The 24,210-nt window shown below is 42.1% G+C and overlaps 1 protein-coding gene across 2 annotated transcripts; it reads right to left on the bottom strand.

Annotated features, from left to right (window-relative positions):
* Positions 1 to 12: 12 nt before the first annotated feature.
* ntd5 (ntl-dependent gene 5) lies at positions 13 to 23,864 on the bottom strand. Of its 2 annotated transcripts, none has more exons than XM_012875167.3 (8): positions 23,767 to 23,864; positions 22,113 to 22,250; positions 20,422 to 20,616; positions 5,595 to 5,718; positions 5,030 to 5,106; positions 2,946 to 3,128; positions 2,629 to 2,826; positions 13 to 925 (listed from the first exon to the last, which is right to left on the bottom strand). In XM_012875167.3, the coding sequence occupies exons 1-8, from the start codon at positions 23,831 to 23,833 to the stop codon at positions 843 to 845; spliced, it is 1,065 nt and encodes a 354-aa protein (XP_012730621.2). In that variant the 5' UTR covers positions 23,834 to 23,864; the 3' UTR covers positions 13 to 842. The 2 variants fall into 2 exon arrangements, with proteins under 2 accessions (XP_012730621.2, XP_035990828.1); XM_036134935.1 differs by having other exon boundaries at positions 22,113 to 22,254; positions 23,768 to 23,864.
* Positions 23,865 to 24,210: the final 346 nt, after the last annotated feature.

Here is a 24,210-nt window from a genome sequence, read left to right as displayed (position 1 = left end):
GCCAGAGAGCGGTCCGTTTTTATTTATTTTATTTTTTATTATTTTTCACATGTTTGTTCTTTATTTTAAACATCAAAAATACAAAGCTCACAAGCCCCGCAGGCTTGGTGTGTCAGACTGAGCAGCAGGAAGGCAAAGATCTCACAGTGAAATATGTCACAGAGTCATGGCATTGGATAATACAGCAGCTACTAATGAACTATACAGACATCCAGTGGCGGTTTATGGTATGGGTGTTATGGCTCACTTCCCAGGGAAGCACATTCTCAGGGGCGACATAAGTAAAAAAAAAAAAAATCTGTCAGTTGCAACCCTGTTCAGAGGGCTCACTGGCCTAGAAAAGTGTGGATTTTTGATTTGAATACGTCTCAGGCATAGAAAAAGTTGTCTAAATGTTGTATCCATACATTGATTAATTCACCTGCTCCTCTTATTTGTCATCCATAAATCCTTTTGTAGAAATATCTGCCACAGGTTTGCAGTGAACTGTTTATACCTATAACACTCACCCTGGATGCTTTTCAACTACGAACCGCCACTGCGTTCCATCATGTTAAAATACTTTACGGCATGGAGCAACTCAAGCTGCAGCAGCGCCGAAGTAACACTTGCAAGGTTTTGGATGTAATAACAATGCCTTTTCGATTAGTGCGCAAGAAAAATTAGAGCAGTGAGGCCCTAAACCCAAGATGAAGAGCTAAGACTAATTCACAATAACTGTCACAATCCTAACAGATGCTGCACAATGAGCACAATTAAAGCACATGAAGCTGTGCTGAGCATTCAGGGGGGTCACAAACAGATGCATGTCTTGGTCGCTTGAGATCAGACGTGTTAGGCGATCACTCTACGTCACCGGGCGCGCACGTCGCAATTTCCGACACCAGCCGATGTGGGAAGAGTTTATACTGCAACCATGTGGGCTCTGAAAGAGAGAAGAAGAAAAACGATGCATATCAGTATTATACAGATTCAGAGTGGAAAACACAGCACCTGGCAACCGTATTCCAACCCCCTTAAATGTTCAGGTTTTAGTTGGATCCAACGTGACAAACCAACACAAAGCTGTGCATAATTGTGGCTTTGGTCAGAACAGAATAGATTTAATCTTGATTTATAACATATAAAAAACCTAATGAAGGGTGGCTTTGATTTGTATTCAGCCCTCTTTTCCCTGAGACCTGTACGTAAGATCGAGTACAACCATTTGGGTTTTGAAGTCACATCATCAATGTGGGAGCGGGTAATTATATCTCAGTATAAATCCAGCTGTTCTGTGGAGGCCTAAGAGGTTTGTTAGAGTCCATTAGTGAACAAACAGCATCGTGAAGACAAAGGAACGCAGCGGCCAGGCCATGGGAGAGCATTGGGCAGAATTTTAAAGCTGGGTCAGGTGATAAAACAATATATCCCACAGTTTCCTCACTAGCAGACCTCTGTCCAACCCATCATCCGAAAATGGAGAGGTCATGGAGCACCTGCAAACCTACCGAGATATTGTCTTCTGACTAAGCCGACAGACCGGGTGGGAGAAAATTTATCAGAGAAGAGCTCCACCGCTCATAGATAATGTAAAACTCGTGTGTAGAACAACTGGGAGAACTTCCTGGGTCTTTCTGAGAGAACTAAAAACATATGGTTCCCACGTAACAATTATTATCATGGAGTATAATGGTCACTTGGAGAAAAAGCTGTGAGAAAGATGTTTTTCCTGTTGCTCAGTTGTTTTTAGATTTAAGATGAAATGTCGTGAAAAATGTATATTTAATGCTATTTTATGCTATTTAAACAATCAAGATGAAATGACACTGACAAAAAGATTTAATGAGCTGTGTTAATGAGCTTGAAACTTTTTAGATTTCTCTTTTGCCATATAGACGTCCTATGGAAGCACACCTTGTATGCGAAGCTGTTTGAGACGAACACAGCAGTTTCACGTTCTTTCTTTTCTTCAAAATCTGAATTCCTCTTTACTCTCAATACTTTGACTTTAATCACAAAACCGAATTTTGACTTTTCAAAGGAGCCTTTACCTACACGGAAACTAATTTTCTCCTTCAGTTTTTCCATATTTTTAGCCATGCTCTCCAACAAGTTTTGGAATAGCAAAAAAAAAAAAAAATAGCCATTGTTGAAAGGATGCCATGAAAACTCCATGTGGTCGTGTAGGGGACACAGCAAGCATGTAGAAGTAGGAGCTCTGGACATATGAGACCAAAACGAGCATGCAAAAAGCTATAAATGGAGAAAAAATAAAATTGAACATCATCCTGAATGCGTCATCTCCACACACCAATGATTAATTAAACACAGTGGTGGTAGCATCATGCTGGGGGTCGAGGGGGGGTGGGACGCTTATATTCAACAGCAACAGGGAAGCTGGTCAGGGTTGATGGGACGATGAACGGAGCTAAACAAAGAGAGACTTGAGAGTAGAGAAGTTCAGCTTCCTCCTGCAGGACAAAGCTACAAAACACACAGCTATATATTTCACAATGTGCTGGTCTGTCGCATGAAATGAGACATAAAAATCTCTGAAGCTAGATGTTATGATGCAGCATAATGTAGAAATGTTCAAGGGATTTAATAGGGTCCTGTAAATAACCGGAATGGCCCGTTTGGGTTTACCAAGGTAGCACTCGGGTGTCTGCAGCTTCCCGTCAAAGCAGGTCTGAGCTGCAGTGAAGCTGCACTGCTTCTTGGGATGTTTGCAGTAGAATGTCACGTTTTCCCCGTGGGGAACCATGGCGTCCGTGACATCAAACGGCCAACGCTTCACTCCACCAATCACAACGCGGCTTCGGTCGGCAGGGATGACACAGCGGGCTGTGTTGGGACGATAAAAAAAAAGCGCCACAAAAACATTTATGTGTCTATATCGCCAGAACAGATCCAGATTTATTGCTGCGAAATTCCGAGTACCCCACACACGAGCTGGCCCTCACCTCTGCAGTGTGGTGGAGACGCGCTCCAGCTGCCATTTGACAGACAGGTGATCTTCTGGGGTCCGTCCAGCAGGTAGTTCTTCTTGCATAGATAGTGGATGTCAAAGCCGACCTCGTACTCGGTCTTCTGGATTGCAACCACGTAGCCCTTTTCCACTTCCTTTGGAGGCTTGCAGAACAGTTCTACAAGACAGAGGGGATCTAATTATCAGTCACCTTGTCTTTGCATCACTGATTTTAGACAAAAAAAAAATCTAGAGAGCCAGAGTTGTGCTGCTCTGACTGAGGTAGGGATTTGACAGTAGAAGAACGATGAGTGGAAAAAGACTGCACACTAAGAAATATCATAATTTATAACAGGGGTCACCAACATGGTGCCCATGGACACCAGGTAGCCCCCAAGCCTGTTTAAAAAAATAGCACCACCCACCATTGAGCTGCATCTGAAATTGTATTTTATTTTATTGTGTTTGCTTTTTAATCACACCTGCATTTATATAGATTTAAAAATTACAATGTCTATAACAAAGCATGAAAAATATGTTTATTTTACATAAAGTTAAGGTGAACTCTGGTAGCCCTTCGTATGACACGGTACCAACGAAGTAGCTCTCAGTTTCAAAAAGGTTGGGGATCCCTGATTTATAATGACCTAATCTTGTGGGGGGGGGGAAGCAAAAAGCAAAAATATTACAAAACATGCTTAGTTTAAGAGACATATGAGCTCTGATTCATTGCTCCTACATGACTTCAATGAGCTTTCTTAAGTAGTGCACAAAAGACGTAGAAATTGTTGTAAAATCTGAAGTTGTGCGACAACATTGCTTTTCAGTTTTTATTTACTCAGAGCAGTTTTAGATAAATACCGTTTTCAGACCTGTAGACCGCTGTTAATAAAACACAAGTGAACCTGTAGTTACCAATCAGGTGAATGAATTTAATTTTGGAGCATCAGAGGGAAGACGTCTGACATCCAAATGTTTTAGTGTTGAAAACAATGTATCCTTTTTCTTTCTACTTATTAGAGTTGGCCTGCCACATAAAGTCCCAGTGAAGCACATTGAAGTTTGAGGTTGGAAGGTGGCAACAAGTGATGATGAATACTTTCTAATGGTGCTGTGTATTGCCCCTGAACTTGCTGTTACTTTAAAGACAACGTTTTTACATCTTCACCCTGTTAACTTTCAACTTTAAAGGTCTTGATTAAGAGACTGATAAGAAACGTCCATTGTGAAATTGTGTATATGCTTGTGAGTAAAAAATACAGTTTTATAAATATATGTTTCCATTAGGGAGTGACGTAGACGTTTCTCTCAGGAAAATAAGTCCCTCTGTTTTGTGCTTTTACTATGAATAATGAATGTTGATTTTGATCACTGTTGTCCCAGCGGGACATGTGCATTTATGGACATTACTGGACTAAAAAGCTATCTGTCACAAAGCTATTTTAGCAGCCAAACTAAGGGTTTATTCATTTATCTTTATCAAAAGCCTCTGCAGCCGTACACCTTTGTTCTAGCCTGTTGACGTGCGTGCATTCTCATCTACTTTATAATAACAATTTTAACTGTGTGCAAATTTCCTAGTTCTTACCCATGAAAATCATAATTTGAAACTGATTCTAGATTAAGATTTTTTATTTTTTTTCACACAAATATCCAAAATGCAACGTGGAAAATATTTTTCCCCATCCCATTAATCAACCCAGAAAGTTTGAGTTATGACCACAAGAGGGCAGGAGAGGACTTTGAAACAAAACTTTATGCTTGGAGGGTGTGTGTGTGTGTGTGTGTGTGTGTGTGTGTGTGTGTGTGTGTGTGTGTGTGTGTGTTTGTGTGTGTGTGTGTGTGTGTGTGTGTGTGTGTGTGTGTGTGTCATTTTCTACACTACTGCCGATAAAGAAAAGATGCAGTTTTCAAACTAACACCTATTTTCAGTCTCTCACCTCAGCCACTCACTCACTCGCACATGATTCACTAACCTTTAGAAGTGTGTAAAGTCTTGCTGAGAGTGAAGCGGATGTAACACACACACACACACACACACACACACACACACACACTGTGGTCAGTCTGCACACTTACTTTTACAGACCGGGTGAGGATGCAGCCAGGTCTGGTTCTCCTGACAGAAATTTTCTCTGCTCCCAACTACGTCCGCCCTGCAGGATGGGAGAAGGGGAAAAGTGAAGGGAGCAGATGGCGGGTTGACACATGCACCACTGCCAACCGAGGAGCTTCATGGACCATAAACGTGCAATTAAAAAACAGTGTAAATGCATCCTTTGCTTTCTGTCTCTTGCTCAAACTATGTGTGCGTATGTGTGTGTGTGTGTATGTGTGTGTGTATGTGTGTATGTGTGAGAGCATGAGTGCAGCAGCTCTGGCTGACACATCCACTCTGGCTCATCCTTTCCTGAGAGATGACTCAGTGTGTAAAAGGGAAGTCGATACAAGATTTGACTGTAATGACCTAGTTAGCTCAATGGAGGCATCATCAGCTGGGAGATCAAAATGAATTCCCTGCCATTCATCGCTCATCACACCAGCCTTCCCCTCCCTCCCTCTTTTTTTTTTTTTTTATTCCTTCACACTCCATCTATCACTTCCTCCGCTCCTTTCTCTGTAACTCAGAGCCACGCTCACTCACCCAGACAGGCAGCTGTAGCGGATTGAAGTCCCCACAGTGGCATTGCCATGGATGCTGAAGGTGTTGATCACCTCCTCTGGCAGAGGACAGGTCCGGGCGGGAGCGTGTTCAGGTGACTGAACCTCTGTGGTTGAAGAAAAAAACAAAAAGAAAAAAAAAAGAAGAGGTGTCAAAGAAGCTGAAAGGTTGAATGTCAAACAGAGTGACAGGAAATGTTTGCGATTTGTTTGTTCATGTTGTAGCGACTATCAACCACCTTTTTGTCGCTTCTGGGTGCGGGGAATCTGGAATTTAACGCGCTTACAAAATGATGTTGAAACCAGGAGATAAGGTATGGGCGTTCCCATTTATTGAAGTCAGTTTGTATATGAACAAACAAGCTGAGTGGCGGTCTTTACAAGTGAGATGGACAGGTAATTATGGAGAGTGTGGATATAACAGAATGTAACCAGTGGACGCAGGCTATTGTGTGCCAAAGAAAGCGGTAAAAACCGTATGACCTCCCGTCACCCAAATCCTTTCTGCCCTCTCACGTCGCACCTATAAAGCCTTCCCCTCCACACCGCCACCAGTGGTAGAGCAGAATATAGGTCAGTGTGTCAACCTAAACAAAACACCGCCACCCAAAACAAATAAACCAGAAACAAACCATACCTAAACACCAACAACTATAAATGGCTCCTACACACCGGCCCCAATTGTGTAGACAGCACAATTCAACAAACATCAAAACAGGAGCCCCAGAAATATGTAGGCCCAAGCATTTTCCCTTTTTTTTTTTTTTTTTTTTTTAAATACAGAGTCAAATGGCTTCTTGAAGAAGAAATATTTTGGAGATGGGTCTTTCCAGTTGTCCTGTTTGTGTCTTCAGCTGTACAGCACGCACAAGTCCATGTTTATCTGGGTAAGTATTTGTAACCCTTCCGAGGATCCAAGAACCACGAGGAGCAGAACGATCCACAACCACCACGATATCGTCAACAGCAAAACTTCTCCGAGGTCTGGACCATTTCTGTCTTTCCTGCAGCAAAGGTAAGTATTCCTTTGTCCATCTTTTCCAGAACAGGTCGGAGAGGTACTGCACTTGCCTCCAACGTTTCCTGAGGTAAACATCACTTTCTTGAAAAGCACCAGGAGCAACAGTAGGGTTTCCTTTGAGCAGCAGAATATGATTTGGAGTTAGAGCTTCCAAATCATTTACATCTTCCGAAACCTTTGTAATGGGGCGATCATTAAGGATAGCTTCCACTTCACATAAAATGGTTTGAAAACTTTCGTCATCCAAGGTCTGCTGGTGAAGAACAGAAAGTAACACCCTTTTGACCATTCTGATGAGCCGTTCCCACACTCCTCCATGATGGGATGCAGCAGGTGTGTTAAAAATCCAGTCAATCTCTTTTAACAACAGGGCTTGGTGGATTTTTGTATGATCTATAGCTGCCAAAGCCTCCCTTAATTCACGCTCTGCACCAATAAAATTTGTGCCATTATCCGATCTCATTTGACGTACTGGACCTCTGCGACATACAAAACGCCTGATGGCATTGATGCAGGAGTCAGTTGTTAGCGAATGAGCCACCTCCAGATGTATGGCTCGGCTGGCCATGCATGTAAAGATAACACCGTATCTTTTAACCATAACGCGCCCTCTCTTGACCTCAATGGGCCCAAAATAGTCCACACCTACATTAGTAAATGGTGGGAATTCTGGGCAGACTCGTTCCTGTGGCATATCAGCCATTTTCTGCTCTGCTGGTTGTCCTCTGTGGCGTCTACATACAACACATTCGGATAATATCTTTCTGCAAGCTGAGTTGGCGCAAGTAATCCAGTATCTTTCTCTGAGAGCTGACAGCATATGATTTCTACCTGCATGACCAAGCTGCTGGTGCAGGTCTCTCAGAATTAGTTTGGATACATGCTGGTCTTTAGAGAGGATCAAAGGATGTTTCTGTTCCTCAGGTAGGACTGAGCGACTAAGCCTACCCCCCACTCTCAATAAACCTTGATGTAGTACTGGATCGAGCCTGTAAATGTCACTTGTGTTCTTGACAACAGATGCTCCACGTTGCAGATCTTTAATTTCCTCTTTGAAGCTGGCATGCTGGCTGTAACAGACGATGGCAACCTCTGCCTTAGAGATGTCCTTTACTGTAAGAACTTGTTTACAAATGGCAGCTCTGTTTTTTCTCATCTCCTCTTCTATCCTCCTAGGAGCTATAGAAGCGTCAACAGAGGGACCCATTGCCATCAACTCTTTCCTCTTCTTACTCATGCTGAGCAGAATATCCTTTAATTTGAGCAACCAAGCAACTGAAATCTTAAGTTTGGCCCAGCTTGAAAAATAATGGACAAACTTAGTAGTAGCATCATGTGGCTGTATGTCAATGGCATTTATCAGAATATCCCTTTTCACCTCTGGGTCCTCAGAACAAACAGGCTGGGGTTCAAAGGGCTCTGGCCACTCCTGCTCGGGCCTTCGGAGGAAATCCGGGCCATTTATCCACCTCTTGCATGACATAAAGCTGTCTGCAGAAAGACCTCTGGAGGCCTCATCTGCTGGATTGGACTTAGAGCTGATGTACCTCCACTGAAACACATTGGTAGCCTCTCTTATTGCAGCCACTCTATTTGCAACGAAGGTGTGAAATCGTTTGGTATCATTACTGATGTATCTCAACACAGTCTGACTGTCTGTCCAGAAGCATGAGCTATTCAGCTGGATACAGAGCTCCCTTTTCAACATTCTGTCCACCTTGACGGCCAAAACAGCGGCAGTTAGTTCAAGGCGGGGAATTGTTGTCTGCTTTAATGGAGCTACTCTAGCCTTTCCAAGCATGAATGCCAAATGCACATTTCCTCCTTCATCTTGTACCCTCAAATAAGACACTGTCCCATATCCATGGTCACTACCATCTGCAAAATGATGCAACTGGACTAGTAGACGTCCTTTAAAACTATTTGGCTTGATGCAACGCCTCACTTTAAACCCTGCTATTTTCTCCAGGTCCTGATACCATGATGACCAAAACCGTGACATAGACTGGGGAATAGGGTCATCCCAAGACAGATTTTGTCTGCATGCTTCCTGTAACAACAACTTAGGTAGCAAAGTGTAAGGTGCCAAGAAGCCAAGAGGGTCATAGATTGAACTGACCATTGAGAGAATGCCACGCCTAGTGTGAGGCCTTTTTTCCACAGCAAGTTCAAAGCTAAATGTATCACTCTCTGCACTCCAGCTGAGGCCCAGTGCTTTCTCCAAAGGCAGTCTGTCTCGTTCCAGGTGAAGTTGTCTTGTTGGTTTGGAGCGCTTTTCCTCCGGAATGGTTGACAACACTACTCGGCTGTTGCTTGTCCATTTCAACAGCTGAAATCCTCCCTTTGAGCACAAATCAGTGAGGTGCACCACCAACTGTACTGCCTCTTGCTCTGTGGCCACAGACTTCAAACAGTCGTCAACATAAAAATTTTTGTAAATGGTGTCAGTCACATGCTTGTTGTAGCTGTTGATATTATCTGCTGCTGTCTTTCTTAGAGCATAATTGGCACAGCTTGGTGATGAGACAGCTCCAAAGATATGCACTTTCATCCTGTATTCGATTGGTTTGATTGATGTATCTCCTAATGGCCACCACAAGAAGCGGAGAAAATCCACATGTTTCTCTGACACCTTCACCTGATGAAACATAGCCTGGATGTCTGTCATCAATGCGATGTTCTCCTCTCGGAATCGGGTGAGCACACCAAACAGGGAATTGGTGAAATCCGGCCCCTGTAGCAGCTGGCTATTCAACGAGGTGCCTTTATAGCTTGCTCCACAATCAAACACCACTCGCAACGTCCTCTTCTTTGGGTGGTAAACTCCGTGATGGGGCAGATACCACACACCTCCATCCTTAGGTTCCAGCTGGTCATGAGGAACAACCTCAGCATAGCCTTTGTCAATTAGGTTGGTAACAAATGCTGTATATTCTTCCTTATAGGCCTTGTTCCTGTCAAATTTTCTTTTGAGACTTTGAATGCGTTGCTCCACAATACATCGGTTATTGGGCATGACTGTGTCATCCTTATTAAAGGGCAAATCCAAGCAGTAATGTCCATCTTGGATACAAGCTGATTGCTCCAATATTTCCATGAACTTCTTGTCCTCAATCGACAGTTCATGCTCCTCTTGCAGTGTCCTCTCACTGAACTCCATATTGTATTGAGACACCAACAGCTCCTCCAATTTGACAATGGAAATCCGATTAGTGTAAACAGTAGGACAGCCTTTCTGACCACCATTTCCACTCCTTAAAGGTCCGTTTATGACCCAACCTAATAGGGTTCTCACGGCGTAGGGTCCATCACCTTTGCTGTTTATAATCTCCCATGGCTCCAGGAGCTTTGGCACGTTTGTCCCAATCAACAGGCCAACATCAGCATCCAATTCTGTGATCTTAATATTTTTTAAATATTCCCATTTCTCAACATCTTGCTGACGGGGAATGTTGGTCTTTGAAACAGGAATGGTTTCTTGGGTGTAGACCTCTGGAAGCTCTATGAAGTTGTTTTCTTCCAGTTCAGAAATCTCCAGTCCAGAAACACAGTGGCTAGGCACCAATTTTTCTTGACCCATAGTGCACAGCAGAATGTTGGTCCTTTTACTCTGTAGGTTTAGATGGTTCATGAGCCCACTGGTGATGAAAGTGGCTGTACTCCCAGGATCTAAGAAGGCATAAGTCTGCAGCACCGTATCTCCTCTCTTAGACCTAACTTTAACTGGAACAATAGACAAAGTACAGTCATGGTTCCCGGCCCCAGTACAAGCACCAACCTGGTGAGACACAAACGCACTACTTACTGATGGTTCTTCATTGTCTAAATGCAGAATAGTGGGGTGTTTTAGATAGCATTTGTCGCAGGCGAGCCGACTCTTACACTCCTTACTGATGTGGCCAACTTTCAAGCATCCAAAACATACTCCTTTCCCTCTCAGGAATTCAATTTTCTCCTTATGAGAAATTCTTTGCAGTTCTTGACACTTTGATATTAGATGAGGCTGTTCGCAGTAAAGACAGGAGAATGAAGGAGGATTGTTTTGGACAATTGGCTGCTTGTAAAATGTTGGTGCAGAGGCACTATCCGGTGCTGAAAGTGAGGTTACAAAGCTGCTGCCTTTGATGTTGGCCTTTAGTAAGGATTTAGTCTTAAATGGTCCTCCCATCACAGGGCTTGGCTTGGTGTCAGAGATGTCTCCAAACAGTGGATGGGACAGGATCTTTACTTGTTGTTCGAGAAAGTTGACCAAATCATTAAATGTGGCTCGGAAGCCTTGCCGCTCTTGTAGTTTACAAGCTGTTATTCTCCATCTTTCACGGAGCTTATAGGGCAACTTCATGATTACTTGTCTCATATGAGATAGAACGTTCAACTCCTCCATGTACTGTATTTCTAACATGGCATTACAGCAGCCACGTAAGAACAAGGCGAATTCCTGCAATGCTTCAACATCCTCAGATTTTATGACTGGCCAGGCAAACACCTTCTCCATGTACGCAGAAGCAATGTGATGTTCGTTTCCAAAATGCTCCATTATAAGTTCCTTTGCTCGCTGGTAGCCCTGCTGTGATGACATGTGCATGCAGCTCCTGACCAGCTCCCTTGGCTGCCCTCTGGTATATTGCTCTAAAAAGTACAGACAATCCTGATAGTTGTTTGTCCTTTCTTCCACACAATGTTCAAAAGCTCTTAGGAAAGACGTGCACTCCAAAGGATTGCCATCGAAAACTGGGATCTCACGCTGAGGAAGAGTAGCTGATAACTGTTGCTGAACAAGCATTGATGTGATTTCATTCTGTTTTTGCATAATGGTACAGATTACGTTATCATTTGGAATTGATGGATTATTTAATTGTTGTTGCATTTGTGCCTTGTGTGTTACTTGTAATTGTAGATCTGATGGTTGAAAGGGACAAGTGTTTAGTTTGGGGTTGACGTTTACAGAAGGTAATCCATCCAACTTTGAATCTGGTCTAACAGCTCCATCCAGTGGTTGTTTCGGGTAGTGCGGCTGCTCTTCTGACTTTGTACTGCTATAAACTTTTTTCCTCACAGCTGGCGCAGAGGGAGCAGTTGCTGTAAAACCCAGCGGAGTGTATGTGGCAGTATTGGGCACAAATTCTGTCGCCTGTGGGTTGAATTCAGCGCGTCTTTGCTCTTTAAGTCCCTTACTGACATAAGAGTTCATCCCATCGGACATCGATTTAGATTTTCCTCCAACGCTACTGCTTTCCAACACAGAAAGGCGTGCTGCTGCAGCAGCTAATTGCGCATCCAGTTCCACTTGTTCCTTTTGCTTTCTTATCTTGTCAGCTTCCAGTCTGTGTCTCTGCTCTAATTCCTCCAATTCGTGTTTCCTTTTCAAAGCCTCTGCCTTTGCCAGTAAAGCTGCTTGATCAGCCAGGGCTCGTTTACGAGCAGAGGATGTGCTGGACGCACGACTGCGCTTAGAACGCTTACTTGAAATGTTGGAAGCACTATCCTCAGGGTTTACGTTATCTTCGACCACACCACAACAGTTCTCCACTTGAATGTTAGCAGCATCAAGTTCATTACACACCTTCTCATTTTCTTTCAACCAGGTGTTCACTTTATTCACAAACTCATTATTTGCGTCTTCTTTCTCCTGAAACCAGGCATTTTGTCTTTGTTGCTCGTCCTCGGGCAAATTAAAATCATTTAACAAGGTATCGTGGAGAGATGATGCCTTTTCACACAGCGTATGGAACTTTTGTATATATTGTTTAACCTCAGAAACATTTTTATTTGACAACCACAGCGCTGTTATTTTCGACTTTATTTTGCTTGCATTTTTAAACACTTCACTTCTTTCCTTTTGCACCTTTTCCAAAGCAAATACGGTGCCCTTTAGCGAAAGTTTCCTTTGTCTTTTTTCAGCTTGTGTGCCCATAGGCTCAGTTTCAACATTATTATCACTCATTTTCCACTGTGGCTTAATAAAGACAGTAACGTGCTGCGTTGCTGCTTCTTTACGTTGCCAGAAACGCTCCAAACTGCAGAACACCAGCGCATTCACATAAGCGGCTGTTGGATATTCACACTTTGAAACATGAATGAATGAAAGCCATCACATAGTCCTTAGCCGTAACGAGCAGGCTAGCATCAACTCCAGAAGACGGCCCAACGCCGTTGCGCATCAAAATCCAATCCAACACGCCCTGCTTTATATTTAATAAGGATGACTGCACTCACCAGAGACGTCTTGATGGTAGTCGTGCCTCATACCTTATTTGATTGATCTTACTTAAGATGACAGCGTTGGATGGCTGGATAGCTCCTTCCTTTGTTATGCAGGTGAGCTAGGACGGTGCGACATGACGTGCGCCCAACTTTTCCAGGTGAGTTGTCCTCTTCATCCAAAAAGGTCGCGGTTTTTACTTTGTGTAGCGACTATCAACCACCTTTTTGTCGCTTCTGGGTGCGGGGAATCTGGAATTTAACGCGCTTACAAAATGATGTTGAAACCAGGAGATAAGGTATGGGCGTTCCCATTTATTGAAGTCAGTTTGTATATGAACAAACAAGCTGAGTGGCGGTCTTTACAAGTGAGATGGACAGGTAATTATGGAGAGTGTGGATATAACAGAATGTAACCAGTGGACGCAGGCTATTGTGTGCCAAAGAAAGCGGTAAAAACCGTATGACCTCCCGTCACCCAAATCCTTTCTGCCCTCTCACGTCGCACCTATAAAGCCTTCCCCTCCACACCGCCACCAGTGGTAGAGCAGAATATAGGTCAGTGTGTCAACCTAAACAAAACACCGCCACCCAAAACAAATAAACCAGAAACAAACCATACCTAAACACCAACAACTATAAATGGCTCCTACACATGTAAAAGAATGATTTGTCACAACTGAATTTAGGATTGTGTTCAGGTGTGATGAACAAGCCACGCCGCTGATCCTTTTCACAGAGTAAGGCTCTTTTAACAAAGGGATTTCTTGCATTCTGGAGGGTGGCAGGGGATCGAAAATGTACAGCCGGTTCAGTTTTCCTGAGCTTGAGCTATTTTGCGAAGGAAGACGGACAAAACATTCAGTCTCTGGATTGCAACGCTAGTAGAAATATAACCCACAAGACTTGTAGCTGTAGCTGCGATGAAAGATGCTCCATCACAAAGTATCCCCTATAAGATATAGTAAATGTTGTGGTTGTTATGAGACAAAATGTGGTACCATAAGTCTGCCAAAGCACTGCAGAACAATACAACGTATAAGAATATTTATCCTGCATGGTTTTAGTTTCAATTATGGGATTGTATTGGGTGCTGAGTTTCATTGTAACAGGAATCACTTTAAAACGGACTATTTATTTTACCTGAAGTCCATATATGAATGCACAAATCTCTACAACCCTGTGGTATTACTAAACTGTGATCCACGATGTATTCCTGTATTAACCTAACGTGTAGCAATACAAAAAACATTAATTAAACACAAAAAGTAAAGTTCATGCTGATAGCATCCACAGTCAAGCAGAGGAAGACAAGTCCATCCTGGTACCTTGGTTGACTTGTTTAACCCAGGCTTTCTGTGACCCACAGGGGCGTTTCACCCAATGTCTCCTTCTATTTCTGTAGAAATAACCCTTCTTAGGTAATAAACCAAAGTTCGACAAGCAGGTGAACCACCGCCTCAAACCTCTCCAAGCTTTCAGGTTGTATAACGCCTGGCTCTGATCGCTCCCGCAGCTGAGAGCCTCACGCTTGTGCAAATATAAATATCAAGAGTGGTGCTTTGCAGAGAGAGGCTGGAGTGACCCGAGCAGTTTTGAGCAGGAACGCGGCTTTGAAAGGCAGAGACTGCTCTCGCCTGAGGACTCTCTCTGCTTTCTGAAATGGAGAAACGTTGAGATAAGAATGTAAAGGCACCTATGGGAGAGGGAGATTTTTTTTGGAGTCTGGCTTCAGATGAGAGCCTGATGCCAAGTTCTGCTTTCACATACCGCCCCTCTCCTGCCTCGTACTGCTGCCGCCCCCACACGCAGTCTCTGGCACCAAACAGCAGCGAAACAGGTATATCGGATTCATCTTCTTCAAAATACAAAACAGCAATTTTGAATGAACCATGGCGATGGGGGGGAAAAAAATGCGTCATTCTGCCTAAATGTGTGGAGATCCGCTTAGGGGGTTTCACTCATGCAGACATGTACAGGGTCACGTCCAAGCTATGTAAACTAAAACAGCCTGAAGCTGCACGCTTGTCCTTGGCTCCTATTGTGGAGAGAGACCTTATCGGAGGCCTCAGATGGAGAAGGATGGGAGCAGAGAGAGATGAGAGGAGAGGAGGAAAGGACAGAGCAGAGAAAGGCCTGAAGCAGCATGAGCAAGAGAGCTTTCTGACTCTCCAGACTGTGATCTGTCGCCCACACACACACACACACACACACACGCTGACACACACACACACACACACACACACAGACAAACAGGGTGACACATCTGCAGCCCACCCCTCTATAACACATCCACATCCAATCTATCCAGAAAAATACCTCGCTACGTCCTGGTAAACACAAACACACACACACAAACACACACACAAAGAGTACACATGCCGCTCACTCTGACAGAGACCCGCTGCCCACCGCCTCGCCGCCTCATAACAGACACGGAGCAACTCGACACAAAGCAACACACAACACAAATGCTCTCACACGCTCAGAACCCACCTACCTTCTGCCCGTCTCTCTGAAGCCGAGAGAGAGCTGACAATTTTATCCTGATTTCACATCTTTGAACAGATTATGTATACATACATACATACATATATATATATATATATATATATAGATAGATAGATAGATAGATAGATAGATAGATAGATAGATAGATAGATAGATAGATAGATAGATAGATAGATAGATAGATAGATAGATAGATAGATAGATAGATAGATAGATAGATAGATAGATAGATAGATAGATAGATAGATATACAGAAGAAGTAATTCGGATGACGATTCTCCTGTAAGCATATTAGGGAGCTAACCGTGCATCTTAATAAGACAAGATAAGTACTGGTAAATGACTAGGTGTTCAAGCAGTTTTAGATTTGTGTTTCCTGCTATGTATGGAGAAGCATTAAAAACGTGCAAACACACACACAGATACATATATACACACACATATATATATATATATATATATATATATATATATATATATATATATATATATATATATATATATATATATATATATATATATATATATATATATATATATAGCAGCTTCTTTTAAAATAGAAAAAAAGTTAAAAATAATTGCTATAGAAAATTTTGGAGTAAATAAAATAAAAACAGGACAGAAATCATTCTAGATCCTCCAGAGTCCTCTCTTATGCCCCCTTCTCTTTACCCCATCACACAGGCTCTCCGTAGGATTTCGGTCTGGGGTCTGAGAGGGTCATGGAAGGAGGTTGATTTTGTGTCTGGTGAACTATTTCTGTTTTGATTTGATAATGTTTGGATCATTATGTTGCTCAAACACTTTTTTTGTCATATTATCTTATGATGCTTTGCTCTTTAACAAATGATTACTTGATCTCGTTGAAGAAAGTAATTCCTCGTTGAAACAAAGCTTTTCCCAGAGCGCCACGTCATAAGGAAAACAGTATGTTGTTTTTGCTGAATATTGTGATTATCGTATTGTTTAACATTTTTACAAATTATCCAGATTTTTACCAAATTTTCATCCTGCCATTTTTGTGGCATCTCCGCCACAAAAGATATGCATCAATAATGCATCAACAGCAGTTACAATTCATCCAACAGGTCGAATATTTTATTGCCATGCAGGGGTTACATGCATGCTACTTTAAAATATTCACCCAAATGTTACATCCAAGCCATGTAAATTACATTTTGCAAGCATTAATATTGTGGTATAGATTTAATGTTGTGCAGTTCTAGGACTGTTAACAATGGAGGTTGTTTTCATAAATTTTATTGGAAAGGGTATAAAGCATTAAAATTTTATAGATAAAAAATTGTTAAAAGGTAACGGTTTCTCAAAAATGGAAAAATCTTCCTACCTCATCTTCTGATCGTTTAGGAGATGTTTATCACATTTACAGTCAGAAACAAACATCTTGCTTGAATGAAACATAACTTTAAAGCTAAATCTTTTAGAATATTTGTTTTATTTGCTCAGTTTAAACCAAACCTAGGCAAAATGCAGAGTAAAACTAAAATGACTACAGGTGAACATACTGTGACTAAAACTTCATAGATTTTTAGTCAAAAGATTATGACTAAAAATCTAAAAGTAACACTGTATAGTCTCTGTCCCCTAGCCGTCCCCTCATAGTGGGAAGCTTGGGTTGCAGTTCCTTGTCCAGACCCCCCTCTTTGGAAAAGCAACCTGGGGTAAGTGCCTTGCTCAAGGGCAAGAGCACATAAACACTTAGTAGCTGGACGCTAGATTGAAACTCAAAACCTTCCAATTGAAAGATGATGATTCTTCCAATATCCTTGGTCTGAGACTTAGTAGCTGAATGCATCATGGATCCCCCACTGTGAGGGCATGAGCTGCTTTTCCACGCATTCACTATTTGTCTCGTGCTTGGTGTTGAAAACCTCGACCTTAATATCAGTTCACAAAACCACACCGTTTCAGTTAAAGTCCCAGAAGTTTGTGTTGGTGATGATAGGACAGAAAAACCTTTTTCCTGACATGCCTACACAGAATAACTGTACTCAAATAAAAGATTTTGAATGCTACATCCTACCTTAATTAAACATTAATGTGCTTTAAGGCTTTTGGCTTATTTTTCATTTGAATCCGTGTGACCATATTTTGAGAATTTTCATCTATTTGATGCTTAAACAAGTGGCTCATTTGTGCGTTTCAGATCACTCAACTATCAATTTTATCCAATCTAAGTTCACATGTTTAGAGGCACTTCCGGTTCACAAACAGCGGTTGAGTTAAACACAAAACATAACCTTTTAAATTTGCAAGGTATTGTAATTCTTGCATCATGTTCTGACATCTGAGTATAAGGCTGGTGAGCAGCAGCGGCTTGTCGATAGGGGGCCCTCAGGATCCGCCCCCATCAAAATTGCAGCAGAAAGTGTGGATACAGTAAACATAAATTAGGAAATGAAAACTAATTTTCATATTTATTCTCTCCTAAAATGTATATGACTGCTGATTTTTCAGCATTTCCATCCCATGTTTAGGCTCATTTGAAGTAAATTAATATGTTTCAATGGTAAATGACGCCACACAGATGAGTGCGGATGTACGTCCTAAAACTTTTGGCCTCCATGTGACTTCATACTGGTCTCCATACTTAAAGATTCTCCTCAAGGCATAGTTCTCTGTACTCGTGGCCAACCGGAGCTTTTTGTGTCATTCTTCATCCAATCAGATCAGGTCATGATATATCTATCAATCAAAGTCCCACCCCTGCCAGCTAAGATGTGCGGGAATGATTGTCACTCACACATGATGCCCACAGACAACAACAATGGCAAGACAAGAGAAAATAGCGGGAGCAAAACAAAATTTTGGTTATTTGTTTATAAAATAATAATTTCATGAGACTTTTGCTAAAGGAAAAAAATGGATAAATGAATTTGGACCAGACTTAACAATCCAGCAGCAAGCAAGTTACCGTGGATGGATCAACTTCAAGTAAAGTGTATAGTTTTCAACCTTTAGCGCCCCATACCACCACTTCTTGCCCACTACTCACCCACCCTTAAGCAACAAAGCAAAAAGGATTTTATATTTTGTCCACCAAAAAGCTATCTCATCACACACCCACCTTTAATTCATAAATATCGCTTTCCATTATATTTTCTTACATGTCCAGTTGGTGCAAATGCAGTTTGCTGCATCAAAATGTTGATATTTTGTTGTAGGCTTCTATTAGTTCCTGCATTTGTGTCCATTTGCTGGCGCAGCTCATCTGTTTAGCAAAAGGAGACAAAGCACAGTCCACAAATATCTAAATCCGCACGGGTATATTTTTGTGTCCGTGTTGTGTAACATCCCACCCGTAAGCTGTAAGAGCAATTCGCACGTATGAGCAACTCCCTCTGTAAACATTTTGACATCTCTCGATCAATTTGTACTTGTGAAGCAGGTTTTTTAGCACAATTGCTTCTGTCACTTTGTGGATGATGCTAAATCGGGGACTTCTTTCGTGTTTACTCGCAGATTTTTGTGCATTTGCTTCCTCGCGTGGCAGCACCAACAAACACGCTTAGATTTACATGCAGACAAAGCCCAACACTCATGCAAATGCCAGGAGATATACGTACTTTAACAATAGTATGCAATGTTTTTTTTCTGCAGAGAACCATGTTGATTTACGTAAAACAAACGAATGGTTACATGTTGAATTGGGAATCAGTGGTGTTGGAAGTACAGGAAAACTCTTGCTCGGTTAGCAGTTAAATGTTGAGATGCATAATTATACTTATATAAGACTCAACATTAAAGAGCACATTCATAAAAGTATATTTGCACGTGCCAAATGTGCGCAAATGTTGGCTTGCACATTTAAGTGAAAGCCCACCCAATTAAACCTATGTAAATGACACCCAGACTAAACTGATTTGCATTCAAGACCAGAGCAGATGCACTTGTATCTATTGTGCAAAAAATAAATAAAATAACTACTGTCTCATGAAAGTAATTTTGGAGCAGGAGGAAGGGGGAAGTGGAAAACTGCCTTCCTTCACTCTTGGATTTACAACAAAAAAATCATGTTTGTGACCCTAACCCTAACCCTAAGCAAAAAAAAAAGCCAAACCTTACGATTCTGAAAGGTTCCAACAGATGCTTCATGTGCCGACATTAATAAACAGAACCTAAATAAATGTTATTCTGGAAAGGAGAATTATCAGCGCAACTCCTGCGTACTCAGGAATGTCGATCTCCTCAGTTTCTTTTCCTGACTCTCAAGTTAGGACAGCTTATTTACAAAGAATACATGTATTAATCTCATTGATTTTCTGTCATTGCATTAAATGAATCAATTAAGGGTATGCACCCCTTCAATGAAGTTCCTCTGTTATTTAAAATAATTCTAAAACAAACATTTGGTTGATCACTTGACAGTATCCGCTCTGTGTGTTGGTTAAGGGTAGTAGAGCTGTATTTATATTCATGTTGCTTAAAGCCCTACAAGAGTTGTTCTGAGTTATGCTGATTGCTCCTGAAAAACATACCGTCTCCTGAAGGCTGTGGGTGCTGGTGCAAAAGAGGAAAATGTGATGAAAAGCAATCTGTATGGTGAAGTGGGTGCAAAATTAAAGCAAACAGTTGGGAGAAAAGACTTGGAAAAGTTGGAGGCGATTGCACTGTTTCATGAAGTCCATGCTTAAATAGATGCAGCTTTGCCATGTCAGACCAAGGCTCTAGATTAAAAGGTTAAAAATTGTTAACTAAAACATGTTTAAATTGACTCAAATTGAAGTAGATTTCTGTTTTAAAAAGCTTGTTTTTTTATATATGAGGTTAGTTTGACTGGACCCTTTCAACTGTTGAGCAGCAAAATCTTGGATCTCTAAACACTGTGGTTGACATGGTGATGGAGAGAATAGGTCACAGTTGTGCAACACGTCCAAGTCGACACATTCACAGAGGGGTTTCAGCTCTGTATAAACACACTCTCTCTCTAATGCTCGTTCGTTGGCCATGAAACAGCCAACACATGTATTTTAAAGATAAAAAATCAGGGCTGAGCGGGAGAAACAAAGCGTTGATATAAATTTCTGGACACATAACAAAAGACCAACAAACCCACCTGTGCATGTGGGCTCCTCCCCGCTCCACTGCCGGTCACCCTGACACCGGCGAACGATGACATCCAAGCCATCGGGCAACGTGAAGCCTGGCTTACAGCGCACTTCTAGCAGGGCAGAGAAGACGGGGGTGGAGGAGAGGAGGCGAACCTCCCAGGTTTCTCGTCCCTGGGGAAGAGGCCAGGGACAAGTACGACCTGAGAGAAGGGGGAGGGAGGATGATCCAGGAGGGGAGGATAGAAAACAAGAGAGCCGGGAACAAAACAATTCTTAGAAAGTGTTGGATGCCAACCAAAGAAAACAATCACAGCTGAATCACTTTAAAAGAGCGCTAATGAGGTTGTATAACTAAATTGCTTGCAATTACGGCTCCCTACTTCATGACACACATGCATAATAAAAAGCTTGTGCTCAGCTTTCGGAGAGTTTGGGTGGCTTGGCTTTTATTTTATTTACTAGGGGGGGAAAAAAAAACACAGATTGTATGTTGGCTCAGATACTCAATGTCAGTTTTTGACATGGGTGACAGGGCTTTGCTACCTATGGTGCCATTTCATGCAGCAACAGAACAGTGACCTCTGAACATGTTTGTAATAGTTTTTAATGTCATCAATGAGGATTAGATGACCTTCTCGACCCCAGACTGGTAAAATGGTAAATAGCTTGTACTTTTATAGCGTTTTAGCTAGTCCAACGACCCCAAACGCTTTACATTACACACTCATTCACACCCTGACGGTGGTGAGCTATGTTAGTAGCCACAGCTGCCCTGAGGCAGACTGACAGAGGCGAGTCTGCCATACATCGGCACCACCGGGCCCTCTGATCACAGCCATCAGGCAATTTGGGTGAAGTGTCTTGCCCAAGGACACAACGACTGAGACGGTCAGAGGGGGGGGATTACAGGACGCACTGTCACCCAATGACATGAGCGTTATATGAGAACGTTAGGAATAATTCACAGCTGCAGAGATATGCATACACGTGTATGTAGATATGTTGCAGCATCAAGTCTAAAGTTTGGATTCAAAGCCTCCTATTCTATTCTCTGCTAAACTGGTTTTTTTTTTAGGAAGGACTGCTTTTGATTATTTAGATTTCTTTTTCCAAAGGGTGGGGGCATTTTTTATGCTCAGACTAAGACAAGCACGGAAACTACAATACATAGACCGGCCAGACTTGTACCAAATTATTCAACACTGATTGCACTTAAAATTCTTTACATTTAGATTCTTTAAACTGCAGCTTTGATGAAATCGTGTCTCTGTTTATGAAAACAGCAACAAAAACAAAGGTCTAAGTTGATGAGGATTTGTTTTAGACTACTGAAAAAAAAAACTATCTGGTCTCACTTTTAGCTAATTTTGTGTTCAAATAACATAAAATAGTGAGGTATGTAGAAACAAATGGATCTTCTTAATCCCGATCAGATCATTTGTGAAGAAGCGTCTGGCTGCGAGCGCCAGTATTAAATGTCACTTTCTTTTGAATTAGTTCACAGTATTAATAATTTATTTTAAAAAGCACAAGATCTAACATTTTACAGACTTTTTAAAGTCTGTTAAATGTTAGATAAAGGGAGGGAAGGGAGGGAAGCCCACCCAGGACTTGATTCATGCAAGGACCGTCAGAGCAGCTGCAGATAAACATGCACATAAAGTTATTGACTGTAAAGCTCATTGAGTCCAGTTACCTGGAGCCACACAGCTGAGACCGCACTGGCCGTCGCACAGACACTGCCGCTTGCTGCCGCATTCAGCGTCGGTTTTGCAGGTCCGAGGACACGTTCTCTGTCTCCTCTCTCCTCCCTGAAGTCTCTCCACACACGACCCTGCGGTGACACCAAGACATTCATCACTCATCGTTGCTCTAACCAGACCATTGTTTTCATCCTTTGGATTTGATTTGCCAGCTCTCGCTTTGGGGGCATGTGGGTGGCCAGGCAAGCATCTGCCACCCAAGTTGCCAAATGGTTTTGTGCACTTTTGCTGTTTGCTGTATCTGTCTTGCTTCTAGATTAAACATGGTTTGTTAGCTCGTTTGAAAAACTCAATTTTTTAGTCCTTCTAAAAGGGAGTACTCCTTGAACCCTCCCACATTTTGTTAACCTACAGCCAAACGTTTGGGATTTTATGCAACAGGTAAACATAAAGAAGATAAAAAGCTACTGCAAGGGATTGGCTTCAGAACCTGCCTAATGAGTAAACCTGAGTTTAATTTAATCTTAGTATAAAACCAGCCGTTCTGTGAAGGCCTCAAAGGTTTGTTAGGGAACATCGGTGAACAAAGAGCGTCTCGGCATCTCAATCCATCATCTCAAAGTGGAAAGAGTGTGTCCCAATTGCAAAGCTACCTAGACATGGCCGTCCACCATTACAGGAAGATGGGTCGAGTGGAACAACAAATCAATAATGAAAAACTTATTAGAAACTGCAAAGGACTTGGATGAATGTCCACCTTGTCGCAGGAAAACAACATTTTGAAAAGCTACAGTGGAAAGGTTCTAAATAAACCATAATCATGTGTTAGAATGGTTCATTCAAAGTCCAGATCTAAAACCAACTCAGGAGCTGTAGCATGTCTTGGCACAATCACAACTTCTCCAGTCTGACTCATCTTGAGCTATTCGGTGAAAAAGAATCGGCAACGTTGTCAGCTTCTAAATGCACTAAGCTGGTGGCAACATGCCCCAAACGACTGGCTGTAGTTGCAACAAAAGGGGCAACTACAACGCAACAACTCAAAGGGATAAATACAGATGCACCCCAGGCTTTCGAGATTTTATTTTTGGAAAATATTGAAAGCTATGTATCCTTTTCCTTCCATCTTACAGTTATAGACCACTTTGCGTTGCTCTGTCACATAAAATCCCAACAAAACACACTGAAGTCTGTGCTTTCAATGTGGCAAAATGCTGCTCATTGAGGAACAAGTGAGTGAGCAGCAAGGCTTTTGTGTGTACAGCCATAAACATGTTCTCTGCACATCCTCTACTGAGAGAAGGGTGCATGTTAAACATCACTGTCGCACAACTTGGAAAAATATTTCAGAAGGAGAGGTGAGAGACATACCGGGATTCAAACTTTACAATACCACTCCTTGCTAGGGTCAAATAAAAACACGCACACGCATTCAATACTAGTTAATAATAGTTTTATATTATGTTTTCAACAGACTGATTCAGTGCATATGATTAAAAGAAACTACCTCCAGCAATTTGGTGCCTGATCTCCCTTACATCCGCATATAGTAAAGCAAACACCAGAAAAGATTGGGTTATAATATACCTCAATTTGTGATTTTTTTTTTCCTCCCCCTCACAGTTTAGCTTTAAAGAGGCGATTTACCTGAAGACTGTGGGGAAGCGGTCCCAGTCAGAGCCCAGAGGAAGAGCAACAGCAGCGTGGAGTCCATTCTTAGAGCCAGACCTCGAGGATGATATGAGTGAGGGACAAACACAAGCTTTTGTAAAGAAGTAGGGGGGGTGGGAGGGTGGAACAAGGGGGGGCACACATCTGTTTTCTGTTTAGGAGGGAGAAAAATTAGGAAAATTCCACTCTGAGGGACCTTTCACCCATTTCTGTTAAGGGAGCGGATAAAAAAGGGTGACGTGCTTACGAATAGGCCTGTATATAGGTCTCTGCTTGGTCGACGCAGCTTCATAATGTATCTGATCTATTCAGCTGAGGTCAGCAAATCCGCTGCTTTGAGTAAAGGGTGACCTTGAACTTAATTTACACGTTTTGTCACATTAGTTTTGGACTCCATAGATCTGACTTTGTGGAAGAATG

The sequence above is a fragment of the Fundulus heteroclitus genome, chromosome 3 (assembly GCF_011125445.2).
Source record: "Fundulus heteroclitus isolate FHET01 chromosome 3, MU-UCD_Fhet_4.1, whole genome shotgun sequence".
Taxonomy (NCBI): Eukaryota; Metazoa; Chordata; class Actinopteri; order Cyprinodontiformes; family Fundulidae; genus Fundulus; species Fundulus heteroclitus.
This window is presented reverse-complemented; position numbering and strand designations above follow the sequence as displayed.

Coding starts and splice junctions, on each gene's coding strand:
- ntd5 (XM_036134935.1), bottom strand. CDS start 23,833: ATGGACTCCACGCTGCTGTTGCTCTTCCTCTGGGCTCTGACTGGGACC. Junction 22,255..23,767: donor CCGCTTCCCCACAGTCTTCA/GGTAAATCGCCT, acceptor CTTGGTGTCACC/GCAGGGTCGTGTGTGGAGAG. Junction 3,129..5,029: donor TCCTCACCCGGTCTGTAAAA/GTAAGTGTGCAG, acceptor TCTGTCTTGTAG/AACTGTTCTGCAAGCCTCCA.